Source organism: Megalops cyprinoides, chromosome 1, assembly GCF_013368585.1.
Source record: "Megalops cyprinoides isolate fMegCyp1 chromosome 1, fMegCyp1.pri, whole genome shotgun sequence".
Taxonomy (NCBI): Eukaryota; Metazoa; Chordata; class Actinopteri; order Elopiformes; family Megalopidae; genus Megalops; species Megalops cyprinoides.
In genome coordinates, this window is record NC_050583.1 from 6,844,394 (window position 1) to 6,866,916 (window position 22,523).

At 42.3% G+C, this 22,523-nt stretch overlaps 1 protein-coding gene across 1 annotated transcript in view; it reads left to right on the top strand.

Annotated features, from left to right (window-relative positions):
• Positions 1–22,523, top strand: part of LOC118782683 (sodium channel protein type 4 subunit alpha B-like) — a 28,636-nt gene extending 6,113 nt beyond the window's left edge. Inside the window, exons 5-25 of the mRNA XM_036536141.1 lie at positions 141–269; positions 802–878; positions 1,376–1,585; positions 6,150–6,213; positions 6,530–6,671; positions 7,247–7,447; positions 7,903–7,978; positions 8,667–8,899; positions 9,088–9,261; positions 10,907–11,263; positions 11,404–11,532; positions 13,288–13,414; positions 14,220–14,374; positions 15,510–15,683; positions 16,276–16,380; positions 16,630–16,914; positions 17,014–17,067; positions 17,384–17,521; positions 18,289–18,363; positions 18,587–18,857; positions 19,566–22,523. Coding sequence (XP_036392034.1) covers positions 141–269; positions 802–878; positions 1,376–1,585; positions 6,150–6,213; positions 6,530–6,671; positions 7,247–7,447; positions 7,903–7,978; positions 8,667–8,899; positions 9,088–9,261; positions 10,907–11,263; positions 11,404–11,532; positions 13,288–13,414; positions 14,220–14,374; positions 15,510–15,683; positions 16,276–16,380; positions 16,630–16,914; positions 17,014–17,067; positions 17,384–17,521; positions 18,289–18,363; positions 18,587–18,857; positions 19,566–20,737 — 4,348 coding nt within the window. The 3' untranslated portion in view covers positions 20,738–22,523. The remainder of the gene's footprint in view (positions 1–140; positions 270–801; positions 879–1,375; positions 1,586–6,149; positions 6,214–6,529; positions 6,672–7,246; positions 7,448–7,902; positions 7,979–8,666; positions 8,900–9,087; positions 9,262–10,906; positions 11,264–11,403; positions 11,533–13,287; positions 13,415–14,219; positions 14,375–15,509; positions 15,684–16,275; positions 16,381–16,629; positions 16,915–17,013; positions 17,068–17,383; positions 17,522–18,288; positions 18,364–18,586; positions 18,858–19,565) is intronic.

The following is a 22,523-nucleotide window of genomic DNA, read 5'->3' on the forward strand; positions in this document are numbered from 1 at the left end:
TGGAGAAATATCAGACCATAATTTAGGAAATGCCATCTTCATTTTTCCAAGGCAGCATAATGCAGGTGCTCAGTCGCTGACACCACTGAAACCGCTGCAAGCTGCGATTATTGTGCCTTGTTTTTGTTTGTTATTTTCAGATATGCGTTCATTGCTATCTATGCCTTTGAGGCGTTGGTCAAAGTGCTGTCCAGGGGCTTCTGCATTGGCCCTTTTACTTTCCTTCGAGACCCATGGAACTGGCTGGACGTCCTGGTGCTCGTCTTTGCGTGAGTATAGAGGTTCAGTGACGGCCGGTCACATGACCAGAAGGATGGACTTCTCACAGTGCATCTCAACAGTGTGGCATGCTCTATGTGAGATAGAAATCCTCAACCCTCATGGTGCAGGGTCAATCAGAAACAGGGGGCATAGAGACAACCAGCGGTCAGGGTCAAAGGTCATCAGCCCCACCCTTTTTCCCGTTGCCCCTTGTCTTACCTAAACCTTACGTTACTAAAATGGCTGCCCTTGTGAAACCTGGGGTCACACACTTGATCTTTCGCTGTGTGCATCCTGTTCCTGGTTCAGTCACTGTATTAAATACTGTATACCTGCTTTTCAAATACAATGGAATTACTGAAGGAGGTGCCCTAACCGCCCTCTAATTAGTCAACAATCTGCAAACAGAACTGCCATTTGGTTCAGAGAGGGACATTCACCCACAGGTAATGTGGGGAGGAAAAGACCGGGGTAAGATTGGTAGTACATGGCGTCAGACATTCCACTGACTTGTTCCACTGCTTCTGTCTGTGTCCGCAGGGTCCTCAATGAGCTTATTGTACTCGACTGGCTTCTCTATATGTTCCAAGCACTTAAAATAATCCCTCTGATTCCTGGTACGTGTCACTCAAAAAGAGCTACTGTGGGTGCTGCTGTGCTGAAATGAAATGCAAATACACACAAATGGATACTCATTTAGAAAAAATACAGCTGTTTTGGGAGCTGTATATCAATGTGCAATGGGAGGTGTGTTTTCACAGGGGTGCTGCATCCTCATCCCAAAACCTATTCTGTAGTTTCTTGCATTACATATTTACGTGCAGATGGTCTTATTCAGAGAAACTGACAGCTCACATTTCTGCAGTGTGTCCATTTATACGGCTGGATACTTACAGAAGCAGTTCACGTCAAGCACCTTCACGTAAATGTTCAACGGCACTGCTCCACCTCAAGTCCAACAACTCCTTAAGCACTCCTTAAACACTGCTGACCTTCAGAGTCCTTGCGTTGTTATTAAGATGCAGTTTGCTAGCTACGGTTGCAGGATGTCTGCATGTATCCAGGTTACATATGGTCCCAGTGACCCTTCCCTTGTCCCCCCTGTGGTGTTTAGGTCTGAGGGCCACGGCGGGGGCGCTGATCCAGTCGGTGAGGAAGCTGGCGTCCGCGGTGATCCTCGGCGTGCTCGGCCTCTGCTTCCTCGCTCTTCTCGGCATGCAGTTGTTCATGGGCACACTGCGTTACCGATGTGTGTTATGGCCCGCCTTCGACACCACTAACAACAGCTTTTTCAACTTCTCCTCACACATCAATAATATAACGGGTGAGCAGGAGGAACCCAGCTGCAGAGACCGTGCAGTGGCACAGATGGGTCGTAAAGAAACAAAGTAATTTTACTGAAGACTCCTGAAAAAAAAAAAACAACAACAAGCTTTGTGCACAGGACCATACACAAGGCAGGACAGCTCAAGACTGAGCAGGGAACCAAGCAACAGGCAGGGTTCATATAGGACACCATACGAATGAAAAGACTAGCTACACAAAGGTGAAAACGATTAACTACATTAGGCAAAGGACAAGCAGGAAGACAGGCCCTCTGGTGGAAGTTCAGGGATGTTCAGCAGTCAACAGGATCAGACAGGCTGTTACGAGGACGCCTGCTGGTTGTTGCGGGAAGCCGTCTCCGAAACCCTGACAAATAATTTAGGTGACTCCCCTCTTTTGTGGAGCATTGATTAAGATGTTGGGGAGAGTGATGATGCACACTCTGCCATTGTTGCGTAAAAGTATTATTTATGTAAGACAGCATTATTTACTATTTATTATTTACCATTTACTCAATCAAACAGCCATGCACTGTGTCCTTAAATTTTGTTAACCCTCTGGAGTCGGCAATCCCGCTGGCGACCTTAAACAGAAATTTCGCCAAACCACTTTTGGAAAACTCCGCCAGTTTTTGTCCTAGAAACATACAGAAAAGCATCCTCAGAAACCTTCAACGGTCTACTTTAAAATGTATATAGTTAGAAAGTGAATTTATTTTGTAGAACTATGTGAGGGGAATAAAAATAACAACATGCACACTTCGGTCTCTGAGTCAGAAAGCAGCTCTTGATTGCCCACCCATTAGCAAATAGAGCTATTCATATGATAACGGAATGGTAATTCGGCAGTCGTTATTGGGTCATTACGAGGCACGAAAATGTGTGAAAACACCCAATTTGACTCCTATAAACAAGAGCACATGTTTGGGTTGTTTTTACACCGACCGAGGAGCTACAAGTTCAAGTTCACCTTTATTGTCATGTGTATTGAAAGAGTACAAAGAAATACTTGTGCTCCAACTCTCTCTGCCTTAACATGAAGGGCACATCATCACAAAACTACAACAAAGAAGGACACTACAGACCTACATAGACTATGTACACCTTGCACGCGTAGATATACATTATATACACAGAATATAGTACACAATAAATTACATATATACACAGATTACAGTATGTATTATATACACAGAATACAGTACACAATAACATTACATTATATGCACAGAATACAGTTTACATTATATACACAGAATACAGTACACAATAACATTACATTATATACACAGAATACAGTTTACATTATATACACAGAATACAGTACACAGTAACATTACATATTATACAACGTCAATGTGCAGTGCTTATGGTTACGTCAGCTGTTCAGCAACCTGACTGCCTGTGGGAAGAAACTGTTACTGGGACGGGTGGTGCGTGATTTGATGCTCCGGTAGCGTTTTTTGGATGGGAGGAGCGAGAACAGAACATGAGTGGGGTGGCTGGTGTCCTTACTGATGTTTTGTGCTTTCCTTTTGCATCAAGTGGTGTAGGTGTTGTTGTGGTAGTTCTGTGCCAATGATTTTTGCTGCTGTCTTTACAGTCCTTTGTAGCAGTCTGCATTTACATTTACATTTACATTTATTTATTTAGCAGACGCTTTTATCCAAAGCGACTTACAAAAGTGCATACAGTAGGTACAGTGACAGTACGGGGACAGGATGTGTACAGTTCCACAATGAGACAGTTCTCAGCTGAGAGCAAGGTCTGTTTGAGGACGCAGTACTATCAGATTTGTACAATTACAAGTAACTGCAACTAGTACGATGCAATCTTGAGCAGTCAGGTTGCCGAACCTCACTGTGATACAGCCTGTCAGTACACTCCGTGGTACAGCAATAGAAGTTCACAAGAGCTTTGGTACTTATGCCAAAACTCTTGAGACACCTCAGAAAGTACAGTCTCTGCTGTGCTTTCTATAGGATGAACTTGGTGTTAAGAGAGCATGTGAGGGTGTCTGAAATGTGTATCTAAAAACTATCAACAATCAACTATCATCTCAAAACTATCAACAATTTCAACAGATGACCCATTGATGGAAATAGGAATGTGATTTCCTCTGATCTTTCTTAAGTCAACAATGATTTCTTTTGTCTTATTGACATTTAGAGAGAGGTTGTTATCATATGGTTAGCTCTTCCACTTCCCTCCTATAGACCCTCTCATCATTGTCGCTTATTTGGCCAATCACTGTGGTGTCGTCTGCTGAGACAGCAGCCCTGGGGTACACCGGTCCTCAGAACTAATGTAGATGAGTGAGTTTTGCCTATTCTCACAGTCTGGGGCCTGCCTGTCAGAAAATCAAGTAGCCAGTTACAGATAGAGTTGGCCAGACCAAGACCTCTGAGTTTCAACACCAGCTTGGATGGTACAATTGTGTTAAAGGCAGAGCTATAATCGATAAACAACACTCTGACATAGGTATTTTTCTTTTCAAGGTGTACTAAAGCAGTATGCAGAGCAAGTGAGATAGCGTCATCTGCAGATCTATTAGAACAGTAGGCAAATTGTAATGGGTCAAGGGTAGCAGGAATGTTACATTTTATATATGATATAACCAATCTTTCCAGGCCCTTGATAGTAATAGAGGTCAAAGCAATAGGTCAGTAATCGTTAAGGCATGAGACGGGTGTTTTCTTAGGTATGGGCACAATGGTGGTTTTCTTAAAACACAATGGAACCACACACAACGACAGGGACAGGTTAAAAATGTCAGCGTAGACCGGAGATAGCTGAGTGTAGCATGCCTTGAGGACGCGGGAGGGGATGCCGTCTGGGCCAGCAGCTTTACGAGCATTAACCGTTTTAAAAGCTTTACCCACATCAGCCTCCGTCACCTGTAGATCGGTTACGTCAGGCAGGCATTGTCCTGCTGTGGCTGGATCCAGGTTGTGAGCTTTGAAGCGGGCATAGAAGTTGGTCCGGTCGTCCGGGAGAGAGGCAGTGGTGTTGGTAGCCGCGCTGGTTTTAGATCTGTAGTCCGTGATTGCCTGCGGCCCCGTCTACATGCGCCGCGTGTCCCAGCCACTGTAGCTATTTCCCAGTTTGTCCCTATATTGTCTTTACGCAGGCTTGATGGCTCTCCGTAGGTTGTACTTGGATTTTTTGTAGCGTTCCTTGTCCCCCGATTTAAAAGCAGTGGTGTGCTCCCGCAACCTCAGGCGAATGTCGCTGTGAATCCAGGGCACCTCTGTTATTTCTAACATTTTTCTGTTGTTTGTAAATGTTTTCATTAGCGTTATTAAGCTTCTCAAAATTTTCAGTTACCATTTGATATATTTGTAACGTTAAATCGCTGTTTCCTCAAAGGTAAAATTAACTAGAATTTTTCCAATCTAGTGTTCCAATCGCACCGCTTCTAGCATACGCGCTAAGCGGCAAATCACACCGGGGCGCCCATACGTGCGAAATGCGATCCATTGCATGTTTGGGTTTGAACACAGCATTTTCAATAAACTGTAAAAAGTCTCTTCTTTTCTTACAATTCACACTGACTTTCCAAACTGGGGGGCAGAGAGGGCCACAATGACATTCCAGACTGATGGTCCATTACCTTTGACAGTGGGGAGGGGGCTATCAACACCTACCTCATCAATATTCATTGCGTAAGCCACCGGCTTTGAAAAAAATTGTGTCACTCTAAAGTTCTGACACTTTAATAGTCAAACCACATGAAATTTCTGTTTTGATCACCTATGTGTAGCCAACACCTATGTTTACAAGGTTCAGAGCTCAAAAGTCCTGGCCAGAAATGTTTATAATGTGGTTTTTTTTTTACAATATCTCAGCACCTCTGAAAATAAGTTTTTTAAAAGTGTATGTTTACAATTGATTTAAACAAAAATAGATTAATGACATTCTTACTGCTCTCAGATTATTGGTGCTGAGTTTCTGCTGAATATAAGCATATGTAGCACTTTGATATCAATGTTTTTTGATAGGTGAAATATATAAAAATGTCAAGGCATGTCAAACTACTTCAGAAGTGGCTGACACACCTCAGACTCCAGAGGGTTAATCCAAGAGTGTATATTTTGGAAATTATGCTTTTCTTCTCCTTTCTTTTCTATATTTTTCTATATCATTTTTCATGGATCAATGAACACTAAACTCAGTGTGTGATAAATACCAGCAAGTAGATCTTGGAAAAAAAAAAATAAATGCACATTGTTGTTAGACTTCTATTTTCAGGTATCAAGTAACTTTACCAGTATTAACAACCCCCCCCCCCCCCCATCCAATCTTAGCATTTCAGATTAATCCCAATTTAACAGCATATAACTGTTAGCATATAGCATATCGTATAACTGGAAATAGTGGGAGCCCTAACCAACTTGTCTTTATCCATCCCTGTGACCCTGAGAGTATGTGTGTCTACATGTGAGAGACAGCGTATGCAGTTAGGCCAAAAATGGAGCAAAAACTGGATGACTCTCCCATGGGATGGAGTAAGATTATGTCAGTACTGATCATCTTCTTCATTTGTTTTTTTTTTTTTGCTAGCAAACCACTACTTTTTGCCTTACCAGGTAGATTCACTTCTTTGTGGAAACAGCTCTGATGCTGGGTAAGTCCATTTCCTACAAAGACTACAGTAATGGCTCACTCACAACAGAACAGTTGTTAATGAATGTATATGTGAATTTTGCAATCAGGCTTGTCAAGTGAATCCTACACAACACCTTCAGTGAATAACACCGTAATGCTGATTTAAACCAGGGTCGATTAATTACACGTTATTGACATAACATGTTATTCACACTTGAAAAAGGCAGATAGCTATTTGATTATGGTCTTGTCTCTTTCCCTGGCTTACAGTTTTGGGAAATGGGGGAAGGTGGGCAGGGAGAATTGTTAATCATTCACTGTTGCCCTGTTGACAGACGTTGCCCAGAGGGATATACATGTCTGAAGACGCTGTTCAACCCGAATTACGGCTACACAAGCTACGACACCTTTGGCTGGGCCTTCCTGTCCGTCTTCCGCCTCATGACATGGGACTTCTGGGAGAACCTGTTCCAGCTGGTACTTGTTCAGTCCAACATGTTCAGCACCATAATGGCCAAGTCTGTTTGGTTGCATCACACGCACACATCTTTCCTGGATAACTCAAGTCAGCTCTGAAGGAAAAACATGTTCACATAATGACATATACTGTAGCTCCCACAATAAGGGGTTTTATTGGATATGATTATGCACTTTTGTTCACTTATAATAAAACCACTTATTTACAGCTTTACATCAAGACAGGGGTATTGTTTTATGTTATTGCTATTTACCTCTTTTATCATACACCTAAGAAATTTTTATAAATAATAACCTAAAAATAGCTGGCTTTGACACCATATTTCTTACTCATAGTGGAAATCACGCAAGCAGGGCACGTCAGATGAATGTGCAAAGATGGGGAGCCTTTCGCTCTAAGTCATGAAGATAATGCCCAGTACTGCATTTTTGGCTTTCTTGAGTTAATCTCAAAATCCTAGCTCTCCTTCAGAGAAGGGAAATGTTCAATACCCAGAAGGGGTGCAACTGTTTACTTGGTTACTTCAACACACCACTCAGCTTCCAGCTGTCTCTCCCCATCCCTCTTGTTGCAGACAGTACGCTCCTCAGGGATGTCCTCTGTGATCTTCTACGCGGTCGCTCTCTTCCTGGGCTCCCTCTGCCTCGTCGGCCTCATCCTGGCCGCGGTGGTCGCTGCCTATGCAGAGCAGAACGAAGCCGCCGTAGCGGAGGCCAAGCAGAAGGAGAGGGAGCACCGGAAGATTCTACAGGAGCTGAAGAAACGGGAGGCAAAGGTTAGCTGACTCTGCCAGACGTGGACTTGAGCAACAGATGAAAAGCCAGCCATTATTTAATTATTGGTAAAAATAAAAAAAAAAGAGAGGAAGAGCTGTTCACTCAATGTTATTATCACTAAATTAGGGTTCGAACGAGAAATCTGTTGTCAAAACGGGACTTAATGACTATCCCACTTAAATCTGAACTGTTTGAATAGTAGCCACTGATTGGTTTGTCACTTAACTGACAGAGGCATGCTGTAACTGACAACAAAGACATCATTGGCCAATAAAAACATGAAGAAAGGGGCAGAACAATGCCAAGTTCATAAAGAATTCCAGCAAGAGTATCATGCATAAATCATACAATAAGGTGGTCCTCATAGATGAGGGGGTGAATCTCAGTCTACATCTCATCTTGGGGTCAGGACCAGGTCTGACTCTTGTTCACTTCCTGTGCTGTGACACTGCAGTGTGTAGAGAGGCAGAAGAAAAAGGAGGAGGAGTCCAATGGATCAGGGCCCAGCGCGCTTGACCAGGACAAACCAGGTCTGTACAACAGAGTCTCTAATCATCGTCAGCAATGCTGTGGAAGGTAACTTTACAATGTGCAATGCAAAACTGGTGCAACAAGTGCAGTCTCTCCAGCAGAGCCCTTTACATTTTCATCTTGTAATCTAGCAGATGTTCTTATACAGAGCGACAAACAAAGAAAAAGAAACTAACAAACCATGAGTTCATCTAATAAAGTCACAGTGATGATAAAGGATTACAGGCACCTTTAAACCAGTTAGGTCCAATATATGAGACATTGTTTAAACTTAGATTATGTTTTATTGGCTGTATTTGGAAAGAGTATGTCTGAACTGTAAAAATGATAAAAAATGATGTTAAAAATGATAGTGTGAGTGTCATTGTGTTTAATTTACATTTTTTCACTTATGTGCAAAATAAGCATAAGCAAATGCTCTTATGTGAAGTGGGAAAACAAAAGTACATTGATTATATTAAAGCCTAGCTAACAATCTAAAGAAACCTTTATCTGTTTTGGTTGACACATATCAACAGCTATTTGCATCTTCCGCTTTCTAATTTTCAACATGAATAAGTTTTGAAGACACTGGCTATTTGCACTTCAAACACCACAGCAAGGCAGTTAGTAGGTCAAATAATATGGTAACATGTTTTGTTTGTCTATGCTGTGACCTGTATGTGACACCCTAACTTTTTTTGACAGAGCACGTCCCAAGGCCATGTTTGCAAGGGTGGAACAAGTTTGCCAGTGTGCTCCTGAAATGGAACTGTTGTCCGCAGTGGGTCACCTTTAAAAAGTGGGTGCACTTTGTGGTGATGGATCCGTTTGTGGACCTGGGCATCACCATCGTCATCATCGTGAACACCATATTCATGGCTATGGAGCACTATCCAATGACAGCAGAGTTTGAGCAAATGCTGTCCATTGGAAACCTGGTAAGGGGTCAACTGCTTTTCACTGAAAGACAGTCTCTCATTGTGCCAATGTCAAGTTAAGTCACAAAGAATCAGGCATCACCAAAACTACTACATTCAATCATGTTTGTGACACATGTCCACCAATTCCCTATGGTTTTATGAATGTATTTTTCTTCCAGTTCAGCCCTCTTCATTTCCTCCTCTAGGTTTTCATTGGGATCTTGACTGCTGAGATGGTCTTCAAAATCATTGCCATGGACCCGTACTACTACTTCCAGGTTGGCTGGAACATTTTTGACAGCATCGTGGTCATGCTGGGCCTGTTAGAGCTGATGCTTGCAGATATTGAGGGCCTGTCTGTGCTCAGGTCATTTCGCTTGGTAAGGCCAAACTCCTCAAATTAATAACTTGATGTCCTATCTTTTTTGTTTTTCTCTTAACAGTGAAGTAGAGAAGGTTTTAATTATTTCTGGGATTAACCCAAAAGGTTCTGCTCCCAGCCACCATCGTGAAATGATAACAGCATGTAGCAACAATGATTCCCTATTCTTGAAAATTGAACCATCAGTTCCTGATGCTCAACACCTAGAACTCTTAGTGGTAGTAGTGGGATAAACTTGAATGTCCTGCAAGGCGAAACTTACAACAGTACAGACGTTTAACAATTGAGAAACATCAGCACAATCAGTCAATAGTTGACAAGCAATGGCAATAATGATGGGATTCAACAAATGACAAACATTTCCATCATAGAATCTACAGTTCTGGCCACATTTGAAGCAGCATTGTTCATTATTAAATACACAGCAAATAATTACCTATCATTGAGAAAAGAAAATACATTGGGATTAAAAGTGTTCCTATATCTCTTATTATTGCTACAATGGGCAAAAAAAAATCCCACATGGAAAGCAGGGTATTTTCAGAATTTCTGGCCAATGCCCAAACCTAACAGCTCATCACTTAAGAAATATGAGGACTGAATCAATGTTGGTGGCGTTTGATCACAGACACCATGACATTTATAAGCTGGCCACTAGTAGCCGGCTAGCAACCGCCTCGCAAGCTTTTAACAAGACACATTCCCAACACAGATTTAGATAATGGCACTGTACACTGCTAATCAAATGTTGTTTTATAACTACACACAACACATAAATGTGCATATGTCAATCCAAAAGGGGCTGCTTCTCTCTAGGAAGCAAGCTTTGGCAATACAATTGACACTGTGGCTGCTTTGACTGTCCAATAGTCGATGTGGACAGTGCTGATTTCACTTTGCATTTCCTTCACAATCTCCACTGGACAACAATGCCCTGTCACTGTCTTTTGCCAGCTCTGGAGGCCTTTCTTTTCCATGATGAGAAACAGTGCACATATAACTAAAGCCACTTGTTTGCCAAATGGCTCACTGTGGGAACTCTCTCTGCTCATTATGCCTTTAAAGTATGTATTTCCTCACTCAACAAAGTGACAATGGATTGTCTGTAGACAGGAGAAAGTCTCAGCTTTCAAACAGTGGAAGTTGCGGCAAATGTATGTTAGATGGGAGTACAAGGTGGAGGAATCTCTGCCCCCCCCCCCCCCCATTATAGAGCAATTACACTTCACACACTGGAACCAGGACAGAATGTGGCTTTTATTGGAGAAACCCAAAGAATTAGACAGACAGATCTACATTCAATATTTGGAACAATTAAAGAGATGTACAATTAAAGAGACCTGAAAATGTAAAAATGATAATGTGTTTATTACTTTCTGTAGTTGTTGAGTGAAAAGAGTCTTGAGTAGATTCTCGTAGTAGATTACCAGGCTGGGTCTGTACAAACATTAAAGTTCACAAAAGAGGGGGTATCCTAGCATGTACTAGCATCTTGAAGCTAGCATCTAGGGAATGTTCTAGCATTTTGAAGTATGCTCTCTGCTTTCTTTATTGTCCTTCTTCTGTACACTGCAAGGGTGGCTATGTTTGGGGGAGTCTATGAGTTTGCTACAAGCTGACTATCTGCTGTGTGTTTTTGGCAGCTGCGTATCTTCAGGCTGACCAAATTCTGGCCCCTCTTCAACATGCTGCTCAAGATCATCCGCAACGCGGTGGTCGCCGTGCGCCACCTGACTCTGCTCCTGGTCCTCGTCGTCTTTGTGTCCTCCGTGGTGGTCATGCAGCTGTTCGGCGGGAGTTACAGGGACAGAGTCTGCCGCATCGATCAGGACTGCGAGCTGCCACGCTGGCACGCGGCCGACTTCTTCCACTCCTTCATGCTGGTCTTCCGCATCCTGTGCGGGGAGTGGATCGAGACCCTGTGGGACTGCATGGAGGTGGCCGGGCAGCCCCAGTGCATCACCGTCTTCATCACCATTTTGTTCATCGGCAAACTGCTGGTAAGTGGTCAAAAATTAATCAGGGTTTTCTACCAAGAATTGCATCTGAAGATACCCAGGTGAATTAGAGATACTGTTTGGTCTTGTAGAAACCATAGACTTCCAATAATTTCACAAGCCTTTTTGCTTTCTCTTTGTAGCTTCTGATTCTCTTTGTCGCCTTGCTGCTGACATCGTTTAGTGGAGACAACATGGCTGCCATTGACAAGGGTGGAGAGATGAACAACCTGCAGATCGCCATTGGCAGGATCACCAGGAGCAGCAACAAGGTAGGGATTGTGGGAAAGAACAACAAATATGAAAGCCATGGTAGCCAAAAAGTAAGTTTTTAATTTTTATCTAATCTATAGAAGAAAAGCTTGGCAGGTTTGACTGCCAAGAAAACACCAATTTCTTCGAATTTCTTGGAAATTTAATAGCTCAATAGCCCATTATATCGTGACTTTTGACAGGCAGCATGATAGAAAATTGTAGGTTTTGCTTTTTATGCTACAGCCACGTTATGTGCAACGGGTGTTATTTTGATAAAACAGTATAGCTATGCAATTACATAATACCAACTGAAATGTATTTTCACAAGCTGTCTGTGTTTACAAGTCATAATGTTGTGTTATTTGATTGCTGCTCAATCGGGACAAGAGTTAAACACGGTCAGATTTGACAATTTCACAACATCGAACACAATCTCTTTGTTTATTTTTTTGGAAAGAAATTAATTTTTTATGCCTTTGCTTCTTTGAGCATGAATCGCATCACAATCTTTTTGCATTTTGTTTGATATAGCAGATCTTATGAAGTTTATGAATGATTAATAACAAAAAGTCTCATGAATCTTCTGGTCACAGTCTTCTCTCACTGCATCTCCATAGCCCTGAGATCTCATCAATTTCCTTGTTTTTAACCACTCCCTTGATCTTATCACTGATCTAGTGGCATTTTGAAACTCCGGGTGAATAGCAAGACTCCCATAATTCCCCTGTAATGACGAATTCTCTACTTTTCTCGTGAGGGCCGGATATTTTCCTCAGTGTCAAACATTAGGTACATATGGTGCTGAACCGAATACAGATTTGTTTGGGTCAGCAACTCAGGAGAGAGTAAAGTCCACATCTGTGCAACATCTGCAAGCGATCTGGGACTCGGAGTGGGAGTGTTGGCTGAGGTAGAGATATGTGATACGGAGCAGATCGTGGGAAAGAGGACCAGCACATCACAATTTGCAAAATTGCTACACCAGCCACCTGTGCTGTACTGTCCCCACTGAAACAGTCCAGCTTAGTTCTGCAGCAGCTGAACTTCAGTCCAACGCATCTTTGTTGACCCCTTTGATTCACTCTGGCAATATATATGTTTGTAATGTTACAATTTTGTGCACTGTATGGCATACTGATACTACAACCCGATGGTTAATGAAACACAGTAGATTTGCATTTTTTCTCTAAAACACGATTTCTGCTGTAACCAGGGATCAGATGAAACCTCCTCCAAACTCTGCTTTGTCAGACAGCCATTTTCCCTCTTAGCATTACACCAAAACAGGTCACGCCGTCATTGGGACAAAGAATGTGCGGTGCTACCAACTGTCTCGCCTAAAATAACACAAAACAAAGACTCTGAAACAAAAGAGCTATCTCTGTTACTATCACAAGGAGAAAAAAAAGCTGCACGGACTTTAATTATGGACCGTTGCTTTGATTATGGACAGTTATGTTAATTGTGTCATCACATCTCTCTTGCAGTCTGAGTGTATCCCCCACCTGAAATGAACTGGACGGGGGCTGGGGTGGGGGAAGGCTGACAGAGAGGGCCAATGGTTGTGTTTCAACACCAGGTTTAACACACACGTGAGGATGACACTCTTGCCGCATTCCCAGGAAATGTCTAAGAAATGCTGGGATGCAGGTGATAGGCAACATGGCTTACAGCTCAGACTGTCAACCCCGATAAAGCATCTATATGCCTGAACCACAGTGGAAGCTTCCTGAGTGACGTGGACCCCTCTTCTGGTCACTGTACCCCCTCAGCAGGGTGTGGTGACTGACTCTTCACACCGCAGCATGGCGGACGCAGCATACAAACCCGGGCCGGAGGAGCGGGTTGGGATAGAGGAAGAACCAAAGCAGCGGGACCCTCCAGACTGCTTCAGTGAAGGTACAGCAAGAAAAGCAACAACATTTAATTATTTTAGTGCATTTTACAACCAAGTTTGTTTTAAAGTGCTTTACAAAGGTTTTCCAGCGGGAAACAAAAGACAAAACCAAAACCCTATGTGCCTGTCTGGGGAAAAAAAGCTTAAAATAATTCCCTGACCATAATCACGTGAAACTCCTGGAAAATATTTGATTACAAGAATGAACACTACACACACATGAATTGCAAGTTATGTGTAAATCATAAGGGATTTTAGCTGTCTTTTAGTGGTCTAGGAGATGATTGGCAGCAGGCTACAGGGGCATCTCCCATCCTTTGGTGGGGCTGCTTGGTTGATGACCCAAGGTGTGGATGTTGGACATCTCATTCCTGTACTGGTCTCCATGGTTGCGGGTGGCTTTTCTTCGAAGTACAGCGGATAGCTAATGATATTCCAGCAGCTGGGGTAGGCTCAGGTCTCAGGGCAGGTGGGTGTCCCAGAGCAGACCATGTCCCAGGAGAACGTGGGATGGGAGCAGACAATTGCCTATGTGTAGTTAGAGCACAGCCACTGCTGGTTTTAAGAGCAATGAATGATGAAAGAGCACTGAGACAGACTCACTAATGGAGTTGCAGGTTTCCTACAGCATTCCATGGTGTTAATATAGATATGCATGCTCACGTCCTTAAAACATGTGGGGACCTACTGAACGTTGGAGGTTACCTGTGTGGGGATCCAGGCAGGAATGTGCTTAACCTTAAAAGCTTGGACAGAAGTACAGAGGATAAACATGTATTGTGCACTGCTGACCTGTGCCCACTGCAGCCTGCTCAAAGCGCTGCCCGTGCCTGAGGGTGGACATCACTCAGGGCAGTGGGAAGATTTGGTGGAAGATCAGGAGAACCTGCTACGCCATTGTGGAGCACTCAAGCTTTGAAGCCATCATCATTGTCGTGATCATGCTCAGCAGCATAGCTCTGGTAAGAGAAGCCGTTGCACACAAATGTCAGTACAATGAAGAACCAGTACAGTAGTGCTATTATAAGAATAATATAGTAATGCAACACAGCACGTAACTGCACTGTCTTGTTCTGGCCTTTGATCTGAAGACTTACAAAGACATTGAGAACAACTACACCTGATTCAACAGTTTTCCCTGGGCCTACACAAGACGTTTAATAAGAGCAGAGCAGCTTGGCTTGTCATTTTGTCTATGGTCTATAGCAGTGTTTCTCAACCCTCTCCTGGAGGACCCTCTACCCTGCATGTTTTAGATCTCTCCCTGCTCCAACACAGCTGATTCAAATGATCATCTCGTTATGAACTCCTGAAGCTGCTTAATAACAAACTGATCATTTGAATCAGCTGTGTTGGAGCAGGGAGAGATCTAAAACATGCAGGGCAGGGGGTCCTCCAGGAGAGGGTTGAGAAACACTGGTCCATAGCATATCCAGCACTGTGTCAAGTCTGGTCTTGAGCATTCCAAGCATCTCTGCTTCCATTATGAATCCTGGAAGTTATTCCATATATCTACAGCTCTCCGAATAAAAATAAATCTGTCCGTCAGTGAAACATTTATCCTGACCCAATTTCCCCATGTGTCCTTTTTTTCTACAAATGAACAGAATTAATCTCAAAATGTCTTGATAATCTCAAAATAAACGGTTTTATATTGTTCATCTGAATGTATACATTTTGATCGATAGATTACTGTTTTTAACTTCCCTCTGCCCCTCTCTCCACCTCTTTACATCATCCACTCTGCTCTGTACCATGTTCATTCTATGCTGTCATCTTTTCTCTTTTCAGTAAAGAATTGCTTTTGTACAGTATTTCTGTATTTACCTGCACTGACCTCTTTGTGCTCTGCAGACAGTATTTTGTTCTTAAGCTCTAAAGTTCAAAGCTTTATTTGTCACATGCCAGGGTACAATGTACAGTGCAGTGAAATGATGAAATGATTCTCTTGTAGATTTTGAAGGACACTGTGATAAACAGTGTGACAGATAGTTGATTGATTGATGAACAGAGGTCTTGTGATTTTGCAGGATAATTTTGTACCATGTGTAACTTCTTTTTTCTTCTTTTGAATTCTTTTTGCTCATACCTTCACAGGCCTTTGAGGACATAAACCTTGAGGATAGCAGGGTCTTGAAAATCCTCCTGGAATATGCAGATCAAGTCCTTGCTTATGTGTTTATTGTTGAGATGCTCCTGAAATGGATGGGATATGGTTTGAAGACCTACTTCACCAATCCATGGGGCTGGCTGGAATTCATCATTGTGACTGTAGGTCTTAATCATTACATTTTACATTCAAATGCATTTAAATGCATTTAAAAAGCATTCAAAAGCAAAGATTTATGTACCTTCATATTTATTAGCAAAAACCAGTTTGTACTGCACGATTGTTTTCCTTTTTATGCATTTTCACAGTAGTGAACTCAACTCAGCAGTCATTACAGAATGAATAATAACTTGTTATACAGATCCCAGATGAAAAATAATAATCAAAATCTGTACGATACATGGATAATGTCAATTTTTAATTCTTTTTTTATTTCAACCATGCAGTTTACTATGGCAAGGATTGTGGGTACTAAACACCATATATATTTTGTGAAATATCAGGAGAGAACATGTGAGCATTTTGTTTATTCAACATTTATTTTTGAACCAAAACTACAAGTAGTGCCCTGGATTTTCCAAAGGCAGGACATCATTGATAGCCTCAGACATTCATTAATGAGATGAGTTCCTAATATGGGGGTATAATACTGCCCTCTGTCACTCAACCCTAAATCCTAAATCTAAACCAGAACAACATGTGGTCCAGATATGTGCTGCTTGGATTGTAACTTCACTCAAATCTTTGTCTCAGGGTTCTGTACCCAGCATTACTGTTTACATGTTGGGCCGCACTGGGCTGGGGGCACTGAGGGCGCTGAGACCTCTGAGGCTTCTGTCCAAATTTGACGGGACGAGGGTAAGTGACCAGGTGTCTCATTCGGGGTTGTGCTGTACAGTGTTCAGTTGATTCTGGCCCTGACCCTAAGCAGAGATGGCTTCTATGATCAGATAGGAAATTGAATGTGAATCGGGTAAAGGCAGAGGCACACGCCTCCACTGGGTGAAGGCACAGGAGTGACTTGCTTTCAGCTTGGAATATTGGCACTCCAGAATGCACTGATGCTCTGTGTGTGTGTCTGTGTGTGTGTGTGTGTGTGTGGGACAGGTGGTGCTGACCACGCTGTGGCGGGCTACCCCACCCATCTTCAGTGTGCTACTGGTGGTACTCACTTTCTGGCTTGTCTTCGCCATCTACGGCATAAATCTGTTTGCTGGGAAGTACTACTACTGCTTCAACACCACTGATGAGAGGCGTTTCCACATTGATGAGGTCAACAACAAATCAGACTGCATGGAGTTAATAATGATGAACTACACTGAGGTGCGCTGGGTCAACGTAAAGGTCAACTTTGACAGCGTGGCTAATGGCTACCTCGCCCTACTGCCAGTGGTAAGATCATGGCGAATGCCTATTGGAGACTGATTGTGCAGAATCCTCACCCTTTGATTATTCTTATCCTTAATCCTTTGTTTTTATTTGTTCACTCAGGCAACGTTTAAAGGCTGGTTGGAAGTCATGTACGCAGCTGTGGATACTCGAATGGTACTACATTTCTCTATTCAGCATCTGCATGATCAGAAACATTTATTGGTGGTCATGCTGTGTGCTGCTCTTGTGTTCATCTTCAAATGGCTTTTGTTGTCCACTACCTTAGTCCCTTTAAAAATGAAAAATGGACTGATGACAAGTTGTGGTCACTTGACCAACCATGATTTGATCATTTTTTTTTGTCTACTTAGATGGAGTTATCGGAACATTATGTATTTAATATAATATGTATTTGTATTATAAATAATACCCCATTTTCTTGTGTGAACCTGACCTTGTGTTTGTCTTTTGGTCCTTTGGACCAACCCAGGTGGAGGACCAGCCTTTATATGAGGATAATGTGTACATGTATCTGTACTTCGTCATCTTCATCATCTTTGGGTCCTTCTTCTCCTTCAGTCTCTTCATTGGTGTCCTTATCGACAACTACAGTCAGCAAAAGGCAAAGATAAGTACCAGCTCATCCAGCAGAGTGTTCCTTATGCTGTTCTCCCTCCACAATAAGACAGAATTTCTAAATGTATCATTCTAGGGAAATCTACTGAACATCTCAAAGCTTAATGCTGCGTGTTTTCTTTTATTAGTATTTGAATACCTGTTCCTGGTGAGTGTTTCCCTGAGAATCAAATTGATTGAATAATCTGCTTATTGGTGAAACTTGGTACTGGTTTTCCCTTCACTGGGAACTGTAGCTGCTAGTGATCCTACAAAAGGTGCAGGCAGGGATGCTTCCAAGCTCTCATAGGAAATTAACAATCTTTCATCCATGAGCCATGGCACAAAACACGCTCATTCCCCCAGTTCCCCCTCGTAGTTCTCTACATTAAAACATTTTTCACAAGGGACAAAAATTGGCTTGGCTTTACATGGCTTTCATAAATAGATATAATTTCACACAGTTGTAAGAACTGTTGATACTAAATTTTACTTGATTTATTTGAATAGTGTAGCAGGACTGTAATAATATTACAAAGTACTGTTATACACCATGGCCTGTAGACAACCAAATTTTGTCCTGCCTTTGAGCAACAAATTTAGTCATGGATTAACTTGACAAAACATTGAGCTTCATGGTAACAAGAATAAATTGAAAAATGTTTACGAAAAAAGCTAAAATAACAACATAAATGTTGTTCAAACAAAATGCCATTGTGCTTAGATTGGTCAGCAGGTCAGCAACATGTGCATTCCCAATAATCATCTCTGCCTCTATACTTTGGGAACATCTTCATGACAGAGGGACAGCAGAAACAGAGACCTAAGAAGCAGAAGCCCATTCCCAGACCTTCGGTATGTAATAACAGCCACATAAAAAACCAGTTTACAGAGTTACAGTAATTTAATTTTCATCATCCAGACTTAATGCTGTTATTGATTATCACTGCTATGTTCCTGAAAGTACGATGCAAGATTTTCATGAGAAAACTCCAGCTCCCATTCTGTGGGCACAGAGATTACCATACTTCCCCTTTGCCTGCTCTCATCGATTCCTTGATTTCGCCTGTTGCTGAAGAACCGACTCCAGGGCTGTGCATTCGACTTGGTCACGAAGCCCGCCTTCGACATCTTCATCACGGTGATAATCTGCCTTTACGCGCTGTCCTTGATGTTGGAGAGGGACAGCCAAAGCATGGAGGCGGAAGAGATCCTCTACTTCATTCGCCTGGGCTTCATCATTGTCTTTACCCTCCAGTGTCTCCTCAAGATTTTTGCACTCCGAAAATATTACTTCACCATTGGATGGAATGTTTTCGACTTTGTAGTGGCCATTGTCCTCTTAGTGGGTAAGCAGACATGTCTTCTGAAGCAGTCTGGAGAATTTATATGCAATGCATACTAGTGCTAATGAGCTAGCCATCCAAATCTGGACACCTACTCTTTTTCCCCTTAGTTTTCTTTCTCCCTGCATTCATTGTGAGCAGCTGCATCATAAGGCAGATTTAGGTTTGCCACAGCTCAATCCTGCTCCTGGGGCCCCCCTGCTCCACACGTTTTCCATCTTTCTCTGCTCTACCTACCTGACTGAACTCATCAGTGGCACTTCTGCTTAGCTGAGCACACCTGATTTAATCACTAATTCCAATCAGGTGTGTTTAGAGCAAGGATAGGTAGATGATATCCAGGACAGGGGGGCTCCAGGAGTAGGACTGAGAAACACTGTATTAAATCAATGATGTCACTCAGGTCTTTGATAAATTAGCAAAGCAGATTCAGAGAGGGTCTTTTGTAAATTAAGGGGAGAGTGACAAACTGCAAACTGTTAAGGCAGGTCATGTTATTTATTTATTTTTTGCAAAATCTGTGAGTGGGTCCATCAGTATTGTTGGGGTGCCATATCCCACCTATGACTGATACTAACCACATCACTGCAGAAAGCAGAATAACCACCAGAATAATAAAATGAGTGAATGGGCTGCAGTAAGATTTGGTGGATTTGACCTTAATGTTTAAAAATGTTTAAAATGACGCAGATGCTCTCATCTCTTTTTCAGAGTTGTTTCTGGCAGACCTCATGTTGAGGTACTTAGTGATACCCTACATTCTCCCTGTCCTGTCTCTCATCCACTATGTACGAGGAGGCCTCCGAAATCTTTTAATTTCTTTGAGGATGTCACTTCCTGCCCTCTTCAACCTCGGCCTGCTCCTCTTCATCATCATGTTTGTTTACTCCGTCTTCGGCATGTGGAACTTTGCGTATGTCGGAAGAATGGCCGGCATTGATGACATGTTTAACTTTGAGACGTTCGGCAGCAGCATGCTCTGCATGTTTCAGATCACCACATTGGCTGGCTGGGATGGGATTCTATTCCCTCTCCTGAATACCCCCCCGGACTGTGACCCAGATGCATTCAATCCTGGCAGTGATGTCATGGGGAACTGCGCCAACCTTCCTCTAGGCATCACATTCACCTGCAGCTACATCATTATTTCCATGCTTATTGTGGTCAACATGTTCATTGCCATCATCTTGGAGAGCTTCAGTGTGACCGCCACAGTGGGCACGGACCACCTGTGTGAGGAGGACATAGAGATGTTCTATGAGACCTGGGAGAGGTTTGACCCTGAAGCCTCCCAGTATGTAGACTACAGCCAACTCTCAGACCTCTGCGATAGTCTGCAAGCTCCTCTGAGGATTCCCAAACCTAACACAGCCAAATTGATTGCCATGGACCTTCCAGTCGCTCCTGGGGACAAGGTCCACTGCCTGGACATCCTGGTTGCCCTGGCCTCAGAGTTCTTGGGTGACTCAGGGGAGATGGGTGCCTTGAAGGAGAGCATGGAGGAGAGCTTCAAGGAGAAATATCCATCCAAGGTCTCGCAGGAGCCCGTCACCACCACACTAAAGCGCAAGCAGGAGGAAGTGGCAGCCGGGGTCATCCAGAATGCCTACCGCAAGCACCTGCTGAAGCAGTCTGGCAAACAAGACAAGACAGAGGGGGCATTGGAGAAAGGCGGCCAGGCTGCTGAGGAATACCCAACCAGTAACGGGGTGCGACACTTAGCGGTCTCCATGGCTGACCAGCCTCTATCAGATACTATTGAAATGCAACCCTTGATGTCGCCTGTAGAGGATGAATTCCATGCTGCCCCAGTAGACGTGATCTTGTATTCTGCCCCCTCCTCTGCTTCGCATCCCTCTACACTTGATGGTAACACAATATAGTCTGTTAGTGAGACAGAACCTGTGAGACTGCACCTTGGTCATCCAATTGGAAAGCTGTTTTCCTCTCTGAGATTGCAAATGTCACCCAAAGTTGCTAATGTCACTTAAGATTTATTCAGGAGTGGCAGGTCTCCACAGTCTACACCCATTAATTTGTTGTGGATTCCTATAGCTGATATAATGTAGACAGAGATGTAAAAAGCAATCAAACTAGGTTTAATGTTAGCCATGATGTCCATCAGTTGACATATCGGATGTCTCTCTTTGCAGGGCAATCAGCTACAGGCTGGTCAAGGGCCCCATTTTTCAGGCCCTTTTTCTGGTATGGATGAGAAATTTGTTCAGGTCACGTAACACTTTCTGTTTCAATCAGTCAATCTTAAATGTTATCTGAGTCTTTCAATCAGACATCCTATACTTTCATTTATTGAGTCATTTAAACAACCATTCAAGGAAAATAAGATGCAAGAGTCAAAATTCAAGACTGTGCAAGACAAACATCTCTGTACCACCCTGTCTTTAACATCTAAATTCTATTGGTGTCTAGGTACAAAAATCTATTTGTTGTGTACATTTTCAGACACCTTCACTGTAGTGGTCTCTTGAATGGTAATGCTATCACTTAAAAAATGCTCCAGTACCTTTGAGCAATGATCTGTCTATTCATTAACATTTTTATATAGAACATAAAAATTGATATTTGCTTAAATATTTTATTCAGTATAAAGTGAATTATCTTCACTTCAAATATGAACCTTAGACTTCATTTCTTCAAGGTTAATACTTCAAAGAAAAAAAAAATCTTGCTGGAAAAGTATATTTTTACATTTAAATACTCATAGTATATACAAGAAAAGAAACTTCAAATAGCATGGTTTTCTGCCAAATATACAGTATTTGAGGAAAAGGGTGGTTCTGTGAAAAATAAAAAAAACATGATGTATCAAACATTTTAAAATCTGCCTTCTAGGGGCCACTAACATAATGCATACTTGCTGTAAGAAGAACTAACAACCTAAGTATTGCAGAGTGAACTTTTATTGGCTTTGTAACTGACGCAAACTTATGTAGTGCTCAAAATATATGAACACACTCAATACAGTGATTCAACCTGTAATTTCACTGAGTGATAGAAATGCTGGGAAAAATGTTTGGTGTTCAAGTCTTTATACAAGCAGTCAGATGCCTGCACATATATTTCAAGTTTTCATCATCAATATAAAAGTCTTTTTCGACAAATGTAACATTAAACACATGAAGAATATTCAACATCATAAATAATAATCTTTACGTATCCTTTAACATGTCAATGCCTTTACCTTTTTAAATACATAAATTGTAATTCTTAATTCCGCACATATCCACGCATATAAACTTTATGTCCAGATATATAGCCATGAGGTTCTGTGATATAAGCAGGAGAACACTGTACTGATAAGAATAGGCCATAGCCCCTCTAGGCTGCTCATAATGCCTGTACCTACAATGTTTTACTTTGAACATTTTTACAGATGTCACAATCAATTCATAAAAAGCATCACTTAAGGTCTGTCGGCGTCCCCTTGCTTTTGACTCTTTGTTGTTGTGCATTTTTTACTGGTCTGTATTATGTGTGTGTGAATGTGTGTGGCTGTCATGGCAGATACTCTGCTTCTGTCAGTTTTTCATTTAACAAAAACACACCATTTGGTGGCAGGCTAGAGGAGTCACGTCTTGCTTCACACCCGCATGATTTTCTTTTAATCTTATTCTGTTTTTACCCCACATCACCCTCAGTAACAAGGTT